The 19,368-nt window shown below is 36.0% G+C and overlaps 1 protein-coding gene across 1 annotated transcript in view; it reads right to left on the bottom strand.

The window, feature by feature from the left end:
• LOC111161344 (copine 8) overlaps positions 1-19,368 on the bottom strand; it is a 202,807-nt gene that overhangs the window by 99,955 nt on the left and 83,484 nt on the right. Inside the window, exon 7 of the mRNA XM_022524935.1 lies at positions 432-495. Within this exon, the coding sequence (XP_022380643.1) occupies positions 432-495 (64 nt within the window). The remainder of the gene's footprint in view (positions 1-431; positions 496-19,368) is intronic.

Raw genomic sequence — 19,368 nt, 5'->3', positions numbered from 1 at the left:
TAATTCAATTAGAAGTATAAAAACAAGTATACTAGGCAAAAGAACTTAAGTTAGGTGACTAGAAGTACTCCTAGAAAATCACACTTCATCTTCAAAATTTTGCAAGAACTTAACTGATTGGTACAACTGATAATTCCTAGTATTAAAGCCCCCTCCCAAATAATACTGACATTAGGTTCTATTTTAATAATTTCTATTCCTTAAAAAGACTGTTAAAATAACTGATATCCTTTTTGGACTACAAATGTAGTCTCTCTATCTAAAGTAACTAAGTATCTACAATGATATTTTATAGATTAGAAAATTATATAATATAGTCTTAATTATTTTTTTGCCAAAATTACTGAAGAATCAATCATTTAAGAATAGTTTCAGAAATATCTTTTAAAAAGGTTGGAAATACTTTTCAAATCAAAGAAATATTTACTTACCCTACAACAGTTTAATTCCTCTGCTGTAAGTATGATTGTACCACATTTCCTCCCTGGAATTCCTCTATAATAAAAAATATATTTATATATTAATAATTCATATAAATATTTATAATATAAACTAGTATTATACATTTCATTTTTATGGAACCAAAGAAAGAGCATACTACTATTTGGTGGGCTCTTTCCTAACAAAATATATTCCTAGTTTCAACCTTGAGTTTATCCTATGGACCCACATTTCCTAATGAAGGTAAACTTTGATCACTTTCAACATGTCAGACCTCTGTCCAAGAACTGTCAAGAGCTTCATATTGTCTACCGTATGTAATATGTATAATATTATATTACAATATAATAAAATTTTCTCCATGGGTTCTAAAATTTCCATTATGCAATTAAAACCTATTCCTAATCTTGGTTTTCAACAGTTCTTTCTCCTTTCATCAACATGGTTACTTATTTGTGCTTATTTCTTTTTTGTGGCCATTCCCATTCACTGATATACCTCAGCACACTAACTGTTCCCTATTTCACCTCAAACCTTCCATATCTCCAGATAACATTCCATTTGTTCCAGGAAACTTCATCCTGGTCAACCTCATATAAAGTTCAGCCTTCACTGCATTTTTATGACACTTAGCATTTAATTACCCCTAACTTGTTACAATCACTATTTTTTCCTTTTCTTTTTTCAAGTTGATTATAACCTCTGTAGGGTAAAATTCACGACATAGACCTCTTGTGAGCCAACAGAATTAAATGTCTACACACAGCAGGTGCTCCAAATATAATGAAAATATATAATACATAAGAAAAAATTAAAGAAAGTAAAACTCCCATACATTTTTCTTTTTATATGTGTTTGGTATATTTATGCTCATAGAGATTCCAACTGACACCAAGGGCGAAGTCCACCAGGAAAATACAAGGTATGTATATGGTTCCCAGCTTTACATGAGGGAATACAGAGACAACAAGTCCATGAGAATCATCCAAAGAAAATCCCAATGCTCTCACAGTACACGTCATGCTTCTTTTGTCCTGTTTTAAGTCCCGTTTCACAGACCCTTCAGTTCATCCTGAGAACTATAAGTTGTGGAATTAGAGCCCAACAAGTACGTTTGTCCTCAAAAATATAACTCATTTATGACAATCTATGTCAGCGTGTATCATCAAAACATAACCCCTATTCTCCATGGGTAAAGGGACTGGACTCTTTAGTTATCATGACTGGGAAGAAGGTAAAAGAATGAAAAATTAAAATATCTGAGCTATAAATCTATCAATGTAAAATTATAATTATTGTAAAACTCCACAATCCTTTCTTTCTTTCTATTATAATATTTTCTTCTGAAGAGCACCATCGGGTCTTGAGATAAAAGTGTCATCTCATAGCTTATGCAGGAAACTTCCTAAAACAGTTTTGTTTTCTCTGTATTTTTGCTCCCTGCTAGGGTAACCGTACATGTCAGGATCTTCTATTTTCTCCAGGTCTTTACAACTAAAAGGTCAAGTAATTTATCCTTGCATGTTTTTCTTTGGAATATTATATATACCATTTTTGGCATCCTTGTAGCAATCTTAATCACTCTAATCTACCTATACCTTTTATTTTCTTCTTTCTACTTGACAACCTCAAGATTTACATTTTTTAATCTTATGACAAACTAAACACCCTGACTGAACATGTACTTTCAGTACTTTAAAATGCTGAATAAAATTTGCCAAAATGTCTTAATAAATGTTCTAATTACTGGGCAACAAAGTAAGGACCAATCTAAAGCTGAAGATGGAAAACCAGAAAAACAAGAAGGGGTAAACCTGCAGAATTTGATTTTGGGATTTTTTTTAATGGCACCTTAAGACATAAAAATGAGAGACCAAAAAAAGGAGGGGAGGGAGAGACTCACAAGGTAGAGAATTCAATAAATGACTAATACACAACATAAAGGTTGGATCACAATGACTACATTACTTGATCATAGCATGAATTTGAAATAAACATTCACTTTGGCGGGACCTACAAGTCATCCATGTGCTATTTACAATAACCATCAAAATTTAAGGACTTAGAAAGTTCAAAAGAAAAGAATGCAAAGATATATGAAGGGGGAAAAAACTAAACCCACTGAAAACCAGGGGACTTACAATAATAGCAAACATACAGATTTTAAATTTTAAAAGACTGCTAGAAATTTTAAAAAAACTGCTTATGTAATCAAGAAAAAGTTTCAATTAATTAGGAAGATATAATGATCTCAGGATTCTATGCATTTGACATTATAGCTCTAAAACATAAAAAACTCACAATACTACAAAAGGATATGTGTAGCATATGCTGACCATTTTAACCTGGCGAACACTACCCTGGCCAGTTAGTACAGTTAACATCACTACCTATGAGTCATGCTGATTTCATGTACCGTTGATATAATGTAATGAGGATACTTCACCTTCGTGGCATTTCCCTCCAAACCTACAACTCCAATCTAATCATGACAAAAACATTAGAAAAACAATCCCAAACTAAGGGGCATTCTACAAAATATCTGTTAATACTTCCCAAAACTGTCAACATCATCCCAAACATAGAAAGACTAAGAAATTTGTCACAAAATAAAAGATACTGAGAGACAAGATGACTAAATGCAATGTGGTATCCTGAATAAGAACTGTGTAAGAAGAAAAGGTACACTAGTGGGGGAGAAAAAAAAAAAAAACAAGACTAAAATTCAAATACAGTCTGGACTTAGTTAACTGTAATGTATCAATGCTGGTTTACTAGTCACGACAAATGTACATTGGGAATGTAAGCCATTAATGTTAGGAGAAACTGGGTAAGGAATATGTAAGAGCTCCCTGTACTACCTTTGTAACTTTTCTTTAAATCTAAAGCTATTCTAAAGTAAAAAGATTATTAAAAACAACGTGAGGAAAGAAAAGACAGGCTACAGAACTGTTTCAGGTTAAAAGACACTAAAATCAGGACAACTAAGTTCAATGTATGATTCTTGACTAAATTTTAGACTGGGGGAAAACAGCCTCAATGGATATTATTGGGACAATTGTTGAAATTTTAATATGGAGTATGGACTAGATAACATCAGGGTATCATTGTGAAGTTTCCTGATTTTGATCATCAACTCCTTGGTAAGAAATACCCACTCAAGAAATTAGAGGAAAGGGGACACAATGTCTCCAACTTACTCTCAGAACTAGAATATGGGAGAGGGGAATGAGAGGGGAAAAAAGTGGGGGAGAAAATGATAAAGCACTTGGGACAAAGTCAACATCCGTTGAAAGTAAAAATTCTGGGTTAAAGGGTATCTGGGAGTTTCTGGTACTATTCTGGTCAATTTTCTGTATAAGAAATAATACCAAATGGGGCGCCTGGGTGGCTCAGTGGGTTAAGGCCTCTCTGCCTTCAACTCAGGTCATGATCCCAGGGTCCTGGGATCGAGCCCCGCATCGGGCTCTCTGGGCATCGGGGAGCCTGCTTCCCCTTCTCTCTCTCTCTGCCTGCCTCTCTGCCTACTTGTGATCTCTGTCTGTCAAATAAATAAAAAAAAAAAAAAAAAAAGAAATAATACCAAAAAAGAAAGTTACCCAAAAAAGCCAATTTTGAAAATAGTTTCACAGACTCATATTCTTCTATTATATTTTGCAACCCATAATAAGAATAGAACTCATCACCAAGAAGCTGAAGATACATCTCAAGAGAATTATTAAAGACAAATAATTATTTCTAAAACTGACACATGAAGAATAAATGGTCTCTGGAGAGACTAGGTGGTTTAATTTTGTTTGATTTGATTTTGTGTTTTGTTGATGCAGTCAGGGTTTTTTTTTTTTTTTATTGTTTTTTCCCTAACTGTAACATTTTTCCATTATCTCTTAATACTTCTCCATTACCTCTAGCACTGCCTTAGTTCATACCTTTACACTTTTGCTTGGATTTCTCATTTCTAACTGGCCTCAATCTGGTACTCCTTTAATTTATACCCTGTATCAATGCCAGACTGATTTGATCATGAATTCTAATCATAAAGCCTTCCCTCTTCCAGTGGCTTTATACAGATCCTATGATAATTTCAAACTGATTAAGACATAATATCCTTTATAAAATACAGCCACTGTAAAATCTCTAATTTCATCTTTTCTGCCATTTTTCAACAGAGCCATGCTTTTTCTTCCTTGAATCCAAAACAGAGGTCTCATTTCTCCCTGACTTAACCTGGAATACTTACCCTACCAACGCCTCAAGGCCACGTTTTTAATCTCAGCAATTTCTATTCATTCTCCAAATCTTTCTTAAATTTAGGGAACTTTTACTAAAATTGACCATGTACTATGTCATAGAATATTTACTAAGGTATTTCACATTTATTGACCAAAAATAATTCAAGTTAGAAATTAATGATGAAAGGTAATTTTTTAAAAAGATTTTATTTATTTATTTGAGAGAGAAAACACATGAGCAGGGGGAAAGGCAGAGAAAGAGGTAGAAGCAGACTCCCACTGAGCAGGGAGCCTGATGCTGGGCTCTGTCCCAGGACTCTGCTATCATGATCTGAGCCAAAGGCAGACACTTAACCAACTGATCCACCCGGGTGCCCTGACAATATGTAATTTTTAAGACATTTCTGAAAACTCACTATTAAAAGAAGGAATAGCAGGCAAAAAAGAATACTTAGAATTGCATAATAAAAAAACAAACCTGTGGTATTCTACTAGTTTAGTATTTTGTATGCAAAAAAAAAAAAATAGTATTAAACAAAAATCCAGCAGTGTGTTAATAAAATATAATGCAACAGCAACACACTAATAGTAGAACACTTGAACACTCCACTTTTGATAATGGATAGAACAACTAGACCTACAATCAATAAAGAAATAGAGGACCTGGACAACATTACAGACCAATTGGACCTAACGGACCTAAAGGGCACACTCCATCCAATTAACAACAGAACAGACTTCTTCTCAAGTGCATATGGAACATTCTCCAGGAGAGACTACATATTAGGTCACAAAACAAGCCTTAACAAATTCAAGCAGCTCGAAATTAGACAGCATAGATTTTCTAATGACAATGGAATGAAATTCAAAAAATAGTGGAAGGAAAATTGGAAAATAAACTAATATATAGAAATTAAACAACATATCCTTAAACAACTAATGAGTCAAAAAAAAAGTCACAAAAGAAATTAGAAAATACCTTGAAACAATGAAAATGAAAATACAACAAACTATAACATATGGGACACAATGAAGGCAATGCCAAGAGGGAGTTTATAATTGTAAATGCATAGATTTAAAAAAAAAAAAAAAAGACTAGAAATGAACAACATGACTTTAATCCTCAAAGAACTAGAAAAACAAGAACAAAGTAAACTCAAAGGTACCAGAAGTAAGGAACTATAAAGATTAGATCAGAGATAAAGAAAATGGAGAATAGAAAAAAGACACACACACAAAAACAGTTGCTTTTTTTTTTTTTAAAGTTCAGTAACTCCCATCAGCTGCATCTCTGTCATTTCCTGTTCTGAATTTTGCTTGTTTTTACATTTTTACTTTTATTTTTGCCTTTTTTTTGCTTCTGTTGTTAAAGGCACATGTGATTACAATGACCCTACTTAGATAATTCATGATAATCTTCATATCTTAAGGTCAGCTGATTAGTAATTTTAACTACATCTGCAAAATTCCTCTTGCCACATAAGTAACATGACCACAGGTGTGACACTAGACAGCAAGGTCATGGGGCCAAAATTCTCCCTTCTATACTGTACCTACCTTATGACCCCAGAATTTCATTCCTAGGCATAGAGTAAGAAGACAAAAAATAACTTTTATATGCAAATAATTTTATATTTTATATACAATTAGGAGTCATAATTTTTATTGAAGCACTGCTTATATTAAAAAAAAAAAAAACTAAAAAAACTAGAAGCTACAAAAAAATCCAGTGACTTTTTTGTAGGTAAATCTGTTTGTAATTCACAAAACGGATACAGTAATGAAATAAATGAGTCAAGGACAGCATCATACATCCACAAATTACACATTACATAGATGATTATCACAAACAATTTCAAGCAAAAAAATCAAGTCCTAGGAAAATATACACAGTATAATTTCAGTTATATAAGTTGAAAACCTGAAAAATGAAACTTCACATTTAATGACATTATGAAGGAGCTCCTATCAGGCTTAATATTTTTTCTGAAAATTAATCTGCTTGTGCTGAGCTGAAAGTAATAAGTCATATCACTAAAGAGATATGTCTTTAGTAATTTAAAATGCTTCCTGCCTTAAGAGATCTCCTTCATCAGCCTTTCTCAATGTTTAAAATTTTTAGGATCTCTTATTCATTTTTAGACTGTTTACTTGGTGAACATTTCATTTTTCAAAGCCCAACTCAAATGCTGCTTCTCTGACTCCCATAACTGGAGCTGATTCCTCCTCTGTCTCTGCCTTTAGATACTCCTTCTGGGATACAATAAGACCTAGACAAAGGCACTACATCTGAAGAGTAACATAAAGCTGAGTTTATATCCCGGGTACATCAGTTAATGACTGCGACCTTGAGCAAGTTGTTCAATCTTTTTGAAACTCAGTCTCCTTATCTGAGAAATCAAGGTAATAACGCAGTTAATATATGTGTCTGAACATAGCACAGAGCAAGTATTCAATGCATTATAGTTATGACTATGTGCTTACATGTATTATACACAAAAGCAGAGAGTCTCAGAAGGGGAGGGATTATGCATGGCCATCTCTCCATGTCTGTACCTAAAGACACGTGATACTGATGTTCTCTAAGCATTTGTTGAACTGCATTGCATTTGATTTAAGAGAGTTATTTTAGGGGCGCCTGGGTGGCTCAGCGGGTTAAAGCCTCTGCCTTCAGCTCAGGTCATGATCTCAGGGTCCTGGGATCCAGCCCCGCATCAGGCTCTCTGCTCCGCAGGGAGTCGGCTTCCTCCTCTCTCTGCCTGCCTCTCTGCCTACTTGTGATTTCTATCTGTCAAATAAATAAATAAAATTAAAAAAAAAGAGAGAGAGTTATTTTAGAAGCCCCCAGCTAAATAATATAACTGAATGTGGTTCTACAAGAGACTATCAAATTAAACCGGTGGCATGCCTTCTGTTCAAACTTAGTACTGATTTGGTATTTATTCTAGCTCTTTGGTAAGTGGGGGTAAGAGAACAGGATGCAGCACGTTCACTGACTGAGGGCAGGGAGAGGGAAGGAGGTGATAAAATATGAAAAAATAGTCCATGATACAAAATGTTGGGCAGCTGAAAGGGCAGAATGGAAACTCTAAGTGTTTCACCTGTGAGGGTAATGGAATTAGGAGATAATCCTCAGTACAAATATGCCAGCTTCACAAATGGGCTATTCTGTTGTTGGTTTTTTTCTTCCATGTATGGAGTAGTCTTTTTTTTTTTTTTTTAAGATTTTATTTATTTATTTGACAGAGAGAGAGAAAGAGAGAGAGAAAGCACAAGCAGAGAAGGCAGCTCCATGCTGCACAAGGTGCCTGATGTGGAACTGGATCCTAGGACCCCGGGATCATGACCTGACCCAAAGGCGGACGCTTAAGGGACTGAACCACCCAGGTATCCCCGTATAGACTAATCTTAACTGCGATAATAAATCCCCAAATTCGAAGGGGTTGGAGAAAGGACACAGGCTCTAATAAGAACTAGTTCCTGGGGGAAGGGAGGTAGGGAGAGGGTGGTGGGGTTATGGACACTGGGGAGGGTATGTGCTATGGTGAGTGCTGTGAAGTGTGTAAACCTGGCGATTCACAGATCTGTATGCCTGGGGCTAATAATACATTATATGTTTATAAAATAAATAATTAAAAAAAAAAAAAAAGCTAGTTCCTAACTGGATAAAGGATAAATCAACACCTCTTTCCATGTTAAGCCAATATATTTCAACTGGAGCAAGAGCAACTCAAAACAAACTGAATTAACTCCTTTTTAAAAATTAAATTAAAAAAAATTAATGTAATACTTGAAGTTACCCAGCGGCACAATGAGGTATTTATGTGATATTACACTAAAATTTGGTAATACTTAAGTTATTCATATATGAGAGTTTTGTTCACACTTGAATTATGAGGAAGAAATGACTCAGAGCTTGGTGGGGAGGAAATTATACAAATAATCGACTGCCACTTGCCCCTGTAGTGAAATGCAAAAGATATATGATGCAGAAATAAACATGTAAAAATTCATTTGTTATTCATCAACATTAATGGTTTTAATATAGGAAGTCAACCTAACATGAAACTGTTTTCTTCTTTATTACTAGATGAATAATTCCTTAATCCCAAAATGAATTATTCATATGATCATATTTCTTAATCTTATGGTACTAATACATGAAAATGTTAGTCAAATTGGCCTCTTGACTATGAAATACTAATGAAAATAAAATTTTGCATTTCACATTATTTATAGGTCCAAAGAGCAAGATAACTATAGATAGATCATTTATTTAGCTCTGCAAACAGAATTGCAAACAGAATCGCATTATAAACAGAATATCACTGATTTGCTTACTTATGCAACAAATATTTGTAGTTACCTACTTACATGCAAGCCATGGCAACTAGGACTCTCTAGGGTTCTGCAATATTATCATTGTAAAAAGATGTATGAGCAGGTGGTCCAATGACAATGGGCACCAATGCAAGTCTGGCAGAGATCAGAGAGATTTCACAGAGAAGGTGACAGGAACTGTGTCCAACAAGGTGTGTATAAATTGGCAAGTGAGGCCAATTGCATAAATGCCTTCCAGACACAAGGATTAGACATAGTGAGGGAAGAATACAGTCTACTGAAGACATGCTCAGAGCATAATGTGTGTTTAGGAATATTCAAGTACATGGCTGGGTCTCAAGTGTCATTGTGGACTTGAGTTTTCTCCCCGGAAGGTTATGGGAAAGAACTGAGGAAGGGGCCAAGTTTTAGACCTGACTCCAAAAAGGTCAGGAGGAGCTACTGTAGGCAGACGGGACTGATGCACCCAGTAGTTACAGAAATCAAGGCCAGTCAGGAAGTATTGCCCGATTAAGAAGGGTTGCGGCAAAATAGTGAAAGTGTAGATGGACAGCATGGCTGCTGAGAAAAGAAGGAGAGAGGGAGAAAGAATAAAAGGACGCCCACTGGCTTGCTTAGAAAACTGCCTAGTGGTGGTATCACAGAGAGAGGACACAGAAGGAGGAGTTTTGGTATATTAAATGATAACCTCAGTTTGGGGGCATATTCAGCTTGAGGCTTCTTAGATACACCTGCGGTTCAACAGGCAGTTGTACATGGGCATCGAGAGCCAACAAAAGAAACATGATTGATATAAGATATGGGCATCAGTGGTATAGAGGTGACAGCTGAAATCAGGGCCATCGAAGACATCACCAGAGTAACATACCTGCAGGGTGTTGGTCTTAAACTTTGCTGAGTCAAAGACACATGTGAGACTCTAATAAAAGCCAGAGACGTTTTTAGGAGAAAAATGTCACCCAGCATTTTGTGTACAATTTGAGGTCATTCCTGGGCCTGTGAAGCAGGGTAAGAGGACTATCCAGGGAGTCACAAGAGGAAACTAGGAGAGACGGTGTCAAGAAAGCAAAGGGAAAGGAGTTTCACAAAGTGGTCAATAGCACCAAAGAGGCCAGCTAAGATAGAAATTGCAAGTCCCTGTGGATTGGGCACACAGGAGGTACCTGGGACCCCAAGCAAGCCAGTTAAGGAGAATCATGAAGAGTGGGTTGAAGAGGTAGTGCTAGTTGAGAAGCTGTACAAGAAGAGTCTTTGAAGATTATGTGCCATGATGGGAAGAATGGAGGCAGAGCCACAGCGCAGAAAGAGGCAGAGTTGTGTGTCTGAGGGCTGGCAGGGAGGATGCCTAAGTTATGAGCATGGTCTCTAAGGAAGTCTGTGTGGAGTGCAATCCAGGGCTCAGATGGAGGCAGCTGTTTAGGTAGAAAAAAGAAACATATGCTCAACTAAACCAAGAGGGCTGGAAGTGAACTAAATCCCTCCCTCCTCTTCAGTGAACTAAAAGCTGAAAAATGATAAAGAGGTCCGACCTGATTTTTAAAAAGCAGTTCAGCTCCTGGCTTCCCTCCTCTCCAGACTCTGGGCAAAATATTTGGCTTATCTAAGCCTCATTTGTTCATCTGCAAAATGTAACTAATAATCTCTCTTTGCTAGGATGAAGAAAGATAAATGCTATAATACATGGAAAGCTTTGGGTGCAGGCTGTTAGAATGTTAACTAGCAAACATAGCAACTAACGTGATTTGTGGCATTATATTCTCTGAGAGTAAAAAGGTAAAGTTGTGAAAGAAAAAGACTGGGAGGGAGGAGGAGAAAGGTTACTTGACAGAGGACTTAAAGCAAGTTATTTATAGCTTTTGGAAAAATTGCTAAGGGAAAATGTACCCAAAAAAGTCACAGAGCACTGGAGGTTGAAGCCAGGCTGGAGGTCAGGAGTCAGTGGTGTCACCAGACCATTTGGTTCTGTACTGTGACACCGAGGGGCTCAGACCACAGGGGTATGGATGCGGAGAAGGTGGATGACATAAGACACCAGATGTTTCTTGTTAAACAAAGAAAAATCAAAACCATATAAATAGCTCGATAAATGAAAACTTTAACACAAATGTTCAAGTAGAAAGAAACATAATTTTAGTTTATTAGTTTTCTTTTGCAATCTAATTACATGAGGAAATTATGTCATTTCCAAAGGCAAAAACAAAAGATCCATGCAGGTAGTTTTTCAAAACTAATGATTCATTTAATTTAAATCTCATGCATTTATCTTTCCATGCAATATGCTTTGTCTCTAAAATATTTCACAAGATGTCATTTCTAAGATTTTACTATATCAATTATCACAAAACTTACTACTTTCACTGTTAAAATATGTCAAATGCCAGAAAACTGCCACTGAAACTTTTAACATCTGAACAGTGTGCTCAAGAAATCCATCTGCTTCCCTGTAATTTGTTAACATTATAATTAAATTAAATGTGATCTCATTTTATACTCAGAATGCAAATGTTGACATTAAAAGAAAAGCAAGACAATCATTATCATGGTAGAGAATCATGAGTACACAATCAATAGTATGATATACAGTTCAGTTTTTCAGTAATAAAAACAAAGTAAACTGTTCATAATGTCTAGAGACTAAGATCTTTTAAAAAGTAATTATTGATAAGAATGATGTGATCCTAGCACTTAAATACCACATATGTCAAAAATATTTTAAGCAATTGCTTTACCTGGGCTGTGATAAACTAGATCTATCCATCTATCTACAGAAATATTAGGTTGCTTATGTTACTGAAAGCACATTTTGCATTTGTAATGTAGTCAAATACATATGTAGCAAACATTATTATAATCTAAAAATTCTGTTCCAAGCCCTGACATGCAAAGTTATAATGTGCAGGAGAGATATTTAGTGTACTTAACAAAAAAGAAAAAATTATAAATGTGACTATTATTCTGGAAAATTCAGTTCAATAAACATTTACTGAATCTTACTATTTGCAAGGCACAACAACAGGTCTCTACAATACAGAGGATATAATGGTTTCTTTCTAAGTCCTTTTATAATTGTTAAAAGAAGAAAGGATGGAGGAAAAGCATTGAATTTTAGATGGGCTGTTCAGGTGCTTTGCTCCCGCATGTTGTGGAACCCACGTATGTTGTGGTAAACAGAAGAATTAATAAGAACAAGCAGGAACATCTACTGTGTATTCCTTTGATTATTTTTTAAGTGGACCCGCTTAAGAAAGGACAATAGGGAACTTAAAACAAACAAAAATAGTATGAAAGGAAGAGGGTAAGAAACTTCAATAAAATGGTGGGGGAAGCTAACAATTCAGTTAGCTAGAAGTGGTATGTTTATACTAAAGAAATGGAATACGTCCATGAAAATAACTAAAGATCTATGTTGGAATCTAGATGTATTTGAAAATGTCAGTTAACTAAATTGTCTTCCATGTTTAGAGTCTTTCATCAGAGTTAACTCAAATCAGGAAAGGGTTAAGATTCAATTGATCTAGCTCCATAATACCTGGGAGGGTCTAATCAATACTGATATCAAAGCAGGCAGTGAGATGCAAATATTATTGAGGTTTTTCACTTACTAGACTTTATTTTCAGAGCAGCCTGTATTGAAAGATTCCGCATTATAAGAATCTGCCTGTATCTGAAATGGCACTATGGGCCACTCAAGGCTAATTATTCAGAAAGGCTTTTTAAATACATACATACATACATACATACATACATACATCATTAAAACCACTAAGAATATGTTTAATCTCTCCTCCCTGAACTTTGAAAGAGAAGAAAGCAGCAGAAAAGCTCATTGTTTTTAGAAATGGAAGTACACCATCCTGCATTACCAAATGGAGGAAATGACCAGAAAAGATGAGTACATGGTGCTCTTTACTTGTCAGAACTATGAATTCAGAATGATGATTTTCTAGAAGATCAGGGAAAAAAAAAAATCTCACGTACTTATTTACCTCTTTCTAATACTAGATACGGATTTATTTTAAAAATTCCTTCCAAAAGTCTTCCTATTTAGACCATGTTGGCTCTAGAAAATTTAATGCTACCCCTGGAGAAGAGTGCTGTCATTCATCCTCGTTGACCACAGAGAGAGTGGGTGCACTCCCCCTAGAATAGAGACCGACTAGCACAGGAAAGCCATACTTCTCCTCACTTCCAAGGCTACGGTTTTCCTTTTAGTAATCACAGGGAACAGAAGAGGTAAGAGCACACCCTACAGAAGTCTAGTGTAGTCCAAAGAAGCTAAGTCTTCATGACTCAAGGTGGAAGCAAGAAACAGAAACTTTTCTGGAGATGACCCTATGTACTTTAGGAAGAAAGTTTTACCTTGAACTGTGCTTGCATCAGACTTGTGTGGGTAAAAGATAGTGCAGAGGAACTGCATCCTTGAAATGACCTAGGTCAAGATGGACCTCTTGAAAGCTCTTCTTATCCTCCAGAGACGTTCTTGACTTTTAAGTAAATACTTTTTTAAATGAAATAAAATTTAAAAATTAAATTTCATTCAAAGCCATACACAAATATATTCATTTGTGAAGGCAATATAATGCTTGTCTCCTTGTCTCAGTTTCATTCTCTGATGAATGGAGATAATTTCAATAACTATCTGCCTCATAATGGTGCTATAAAGATTAAAGAAACCATTAGGTATAAAGCAGGTATTCTAGTGACTGACACATTATAAGAATTCAGTCAAGTTAGCCACTGGAATCATTTTTTAAAAGTTCGCTGCTCCCTTTTAATCCTTTTGAAGACAAGAACTAACTGAGGGCACGTCCGGGAGCAGAGACAATCCCCAAATGTTTGTTCCAAACGTTCATCTCATCAGGGGGTTAGAGCTCTACCAAGCCGCTTATTCCGAGGTTGGCCCATAGATCTTTCTTCACCTACTAGTTTGCTTAACTATAGAACTAATATCCCTAGCCTGCATCTTAAGTCCCAGAATCAGCAAATTATGCTATACCCAAGAAGAAAGGAAGAATGAATTTCACTGTAGAGGAACCTGTAATTTCTCTGAAAGATTTCATCCAATATAATTTCTAAACATTGTCTATATAAAGGGAAACCCTTTAGAAACTTATGTGATATTAAAACTATGTGAAACTAGGAATGTTTATTCAACAAAGGTAGGTATTATTTAATTTAGATACCATCCTGCAAAATAACACAGACCATATCTCATCACTTCCTTCCTTCAGTTCAGATTTTCCATCAGTTTTCAATCCTACTCAATGAGGTTAGACAAACCTAAATAAAAATATTGATGCAAATGTTTATACTTAGCAATACAAGGATAGAATGACTCATCTCTTCCGAAAACACTGCTCACTTGTGGAAAGCCCAGAAATGGATGATCTTCCCTTTGTCAGAAAATGATAAACCCATTCATTCAGTTAGTTGTGCAACAAATCTGAAGGTCTTCCTTAAAATCTTTTTCATCAAGACAATTAGCTTATCACTGATTCCTGTGAAATGAATCTTAAAAACATATTTTAATCAGCTTACTCCTCCTCATCTTCTTAGTCCAAATTCCAGTCTTCTCTGAACTATATTATTTCAACAGTAATTAACTTACTAATCTTTCTGTTAACTACCCACAACCATTCTGCACACAGAAGTGAAAGAACCTCTCTGTGTGACTTTTCCCACTGCATTTATGCTAAAATTCCAATACTAACACGACCTATACATTCTGGTCTAAGTACTCTAAATTCCAAAGGGCTCATGTCAATATGCAATTCTATTTATTTATGTGATTATTCATTTAATGAATAGATTATTAACTCCATGAGGACAGGAACAATTCTGTGTTTTCATAATTGTATGCTTAGTCTTTAATCTTTTCTGGTCCATTATGGAGTCTCAGTAAAGATCTGTGAACTAAATGAATTAAAAGAAGAAAGAAAAAAGAATCCCTAAGACCTCTACTACACAGAAGTTGTGTCTAACAGAAAAATAAGCAAATCCAGTCAATAAATGAACTCTACAGAATAAGCACTGACATAAAATGATTTTGCCTTTTGTTTTTCTTTTTTAAATGTGGATGCCTGAAGGAGTTACTTGTGAACAAGCATCATAAGAACAGGGAAATATAACATTCAAATCAGAATGACAGATCAACCATTCTGGGGCTTATCTCTGATGATGATATTAAGGACTATTTTGAGAAAAAATGTATTTATCTTAGCCATAGCTCTCCTGACTGGCGCCATATCTTTTGCAAGCCCATTAATCCAGATTAGTTCTTCCTTTATATGTCTTTTCCTATAACACTGGAATTTTTTTTTTTTTTAATTTGACAGACAGACATCACAAGTAGGCAGAGAGGCAGACAAATAGAGAGAGAGGTGGAAGCAGGCTCCCTGTAGAGCAGAGAGCCCGATGCGGGGCTCCATCCCAGGACCCTGGGATCACGACCTGAGCCGAAGGCAGAGGCTTAACCCACTGAGCCACCCAGGCGCCCCGTAACACTGGAATTTTTGAGTAGAGCAGAGAATTGTGAGAACTTGTAGCTATATACAGTCTGCTGTTTTGGGCTAAACAATTACATCTCTGCAGATTTTTCCAGAGCATGAGCTCAGATCCACAAATGAATGTAAGAAAGTGGATCAGCTGAACATTTACTAAGTTTCTGTTATATGGAAGACTCATAATCTTGTACAAGATATATAAGGAAATGTACTAAAACTGCTCTACTTTTGGTCTTTAAACACACAATTTTTCATATGAACTCTCCCAGAGGTTGATAAGTGCTGTACACCAAACCCATGAAGCACTCAACATCTCTCTAAGATGCAATCAATGGTTCAATTTTTAATGTGTTGCAAGCATATAAAAATTACTAACATGTATACACATCAGTGGAATCTTCGTAAATGAGAGAAAAATTATGTTTAATTGATATTGTACTCTAGATTACATTTTGCAATTACATATGAACATGGGCAATGCTCTAAAAAGTCAGAACATTTCCAGCAAAATAACGCTATCCTATAAAACCCAAACTAACATAAAGCAGAAATTTAACCCCCCCACAATTTGACTTTTCAGCTCTATACAGAGAATAGACAAAATAATTTTTAATATTTATATTAGGATGACATTTAACAATTTATATAAATGTAATCAAGTTTGGGTCAAAATTGTCCTTTATCTGATCTTGCTAAATTCCTAGCTAAATGCTTCTATAAGGAAAATAAATTCACAGCAAAAAGACAGAAAATAGGAAGGAAGAAAGGAAAGGAAGGAAAAAAGAGAGGGAGGGAGAGAGAGATGGGAGAGATTATTCAGTGATTCAATTTAAGAAGTCTTTCCTAGGGACGCCTGGGTGGCTCAGTTGGTTAAGCAGCTGCCTTTGGCTCATGTCATGATCCCAGCATCCTGGGATCGAGTCCCACATCAGGCTCCTTGCTCGGTGGGGAGCCTGCTTCTCCCTCTGCCTCTGCTGCCACTCGGCCTGCCTGTGCTCACTTGCTCTCTCTCTCTCTCTCTCTCTGGCAAATAAGCAAATAAAATCTTTAAAAAAAAAAAAAAAAAAAAAAGAAGTCTTTCCTAAAAGACACTGGCTTTATTTAATAACAAAAATAATAACCACAGTTTGGGTGTTTATTAAATTCCGGTGTCCTCCATGACAAAAATACTGTATAAGGTATTTCTATTTCTTACAATAACTCTCTTAAAAGTATATTATTTATATTTCAGATGAGGAAACTAGAGCTCAGGAATGTAAGCCATTTGCTCAAATTATATCCCCAATAAACTGTGATTCCAGATTTGACTGCCCTCAAAGCCCACATACTGTCCGCTCTGTTTCAGTGACTATTCATCTCTAGACCAAGTTCTTCATACTACAGATAGAAAAATATAATACAGATGTACAAATTTTGTGACATTACCCAGCAAGTTAGCAGCAGAGATGGTACTAAAAACATCATATTCTGATTCCCAGCCCAGTGGACTTTCCAGTAAAATAAATCAGGGAGTATAACAACATCAATCTAATTTGCAAGAAAGTTAATAAAGTCGAGATGACTTTGAAGGTCAAAATTTCCCCCAAAGCTTACTATATTTTCATATACAAAAAGTTGCATGGTAAAGACATGCTCTGTTTAATTCTAAGTTTATGTTTCTCACCTTCAAGACTAAGCATTTTCCTATTCTTCTTCCTCCCTGTCCTCCTCTCACTGACTTGATCTACATGCACCCACAGCCAGAGCACAGCTTTCAGAATCAGGCCACATTTGAATCAGATCTTTAAGGCAAACCTTCAAGGCTCTGCCTCAAGTCCCATACAAGCCCTTGGCTGCTTCTGCCTTACTCCCCAGATTCCTTTCTGCTCTGTTCTTCTCCCCACATTTCTCTTGATGGAATTCAGCACCCACTATGCAAGTGTCTTTGAACCCTATGTCAGAGCCGGAATCCTGGTGTCCACCAGTCAACTGCAAGCTGGTCTTCCATTTCTCACCTGCCTCTTGAGTCCTGGTCCCTGTACTCTTTTCACTGTACCGTTCACTAATCTCTCTGGGGTCTCTCCCTTTATCCTCTATCCACTACTAATTGCCTAAATCACAAGCTGTTATACCCACGCCACAAAGAACATAATCTTTTCCCTTAGCCAATACAGTTGTCAGTTTAGTTACCCATGGTGGTCCCCCGCGCCCCCGCCCTGGGGTAATAATCTTCCTTCTAATCACAACCAGTTCCTGCCTCCTCACCCCATCCTTTTATACAGAACCAGTCATGCCTGGATGTGCAATACAGGAACAAACAGGTCTATTACTTGATGAACATAATAAATGCTTTCCTCCCAGAGGAAAGAATGGCAATCTTTCTTAAACTGGTGCTGATTCTAGCATTTTGGAAGGCTTTACTGAATCCATCACTAAGCTCCCTAAAGATAGAAGAAGTAAGACTTTCTGACAGCATCACGCAGAAAATTGGATACAATCTCCCAGCATGAGAAAACACACTGCTGTGTGGGTATAATGGTAAATAATAATGGGACGATCTAAAGAGAGGAGCCGATGAGTCATAGGAAGACACAGTAAATGTTGCAGACAAATTAAGTAGCACAAGACTCATTTTAGGAGGGTTCAGGGAAAAGACCAAAATGTTGGATGGAATTAGATATGAAAAATGTGGTTGCTCAAAATCGGAATCCAAATTTGCTCAGAACTTGAATTTGACAGAACAGACTGCTGGAAATTGTGAAAATCTTAAGCTTCTATTAAAAAATAAATTAAAGATTCTTGAACATCGGCTCCAAAAAAAAAAGTCACCTAAGTTCCTATGAAATATTAAAAAATAATTTTTATTCTCATAATAAAATAAAATCTATTTTTAAGTGATAATAACTGAAGCACAGAAAATAAAAGGACTTGATTTTAAATTCAAATTCCTTATTTTATAGCTCATGAGGCTATGTACTAGAAATCCATTTTTCCTTTGTAATACATATTACTTAGCCTTCAAAGGCTTGGTTAGTAATACATAATTTAAAGCTCTAGTATATCTGCTTTAAATTTCCAAATTTTACCGTTAGCATCATTTTTAAAAGCCTACCTCTGAGGAGATATTATGACACAACTGCAATTAAAAGGCTAGAAAAAAGGGTGCCTGGGTGGCTCAGTGGGTTAAAGCCTCTGCCTTTAGCTCGGGTCATGATCCCAGGGCCCTGGGATTAAGCCCCACATTGGGCTCTCTGCTCAGCAGGGAGCCTGCTTCCCTTCCTCTCTCTCTCTCTCTGCCTGCCTTTCTGCCTACTTGTGATCTCTGTCAAATAAATAAAATCTTAAAAAAAAAAAAGCTAGAAAAAATTATTCTTACTACCTTAACAGAACATAATTTAAATTCGGTCTTTTTTAAGGGAAGAAAACAATGGAATCTTTTGAATAACTTAAAATTTAAATGGAAAACTATTGGAAAATAAATCTCTAATCTAAAACAAATTGGTAAATAAGCCCTAAATCACTCGGATAATGCTATTTAAGATAAATAACATTTGGGACACAGGGAGACTTTTAAAATTCAGGATGAGTCAATTTTGTTAATTGCAGATGGATTATCTGCCTCAGGAGGTGTCCTGTGCTCCAATTCCAAAACCTATACCCATCCAGATAGGAGAAATCCTCCAGCTCCTTAAGAAGATTGGCTAAAGTAATGGCTGCAATAGGAGAGTGTACAAATTCTGTCTCCAACCATGAGGAACCAACCGTCGAAAACAGTGTGATGTTTAGTGACCAACTTATAATGTTATCTTTAACTAGATAGCTAAGCCCTGACCAGGGTAGGTTTACCAGGTGGGAGTGGGGGACGGGGTGGG

This window comes from Enhydra lutris, unplaced genomic scaffold (genome assembly GCF_002288905.1).
Source record: "Enhydra lutris kenyoni isolate GAN:26980312 unplaced genomic scaffold, ASM228890v2 scaffoldscaffold84, whole genome shotgun sequence".
Lineage (NCBI taxonomy): Eukaryota > Metazoa > Chordata > Mammalia > Carnivora > Mustelidae > Enhydra > Enhydra lutris.
Note: the sequence above shows the minus strand (reverse complement) of the source record. Positions and strands in the feature narration are given on the sequence as shown.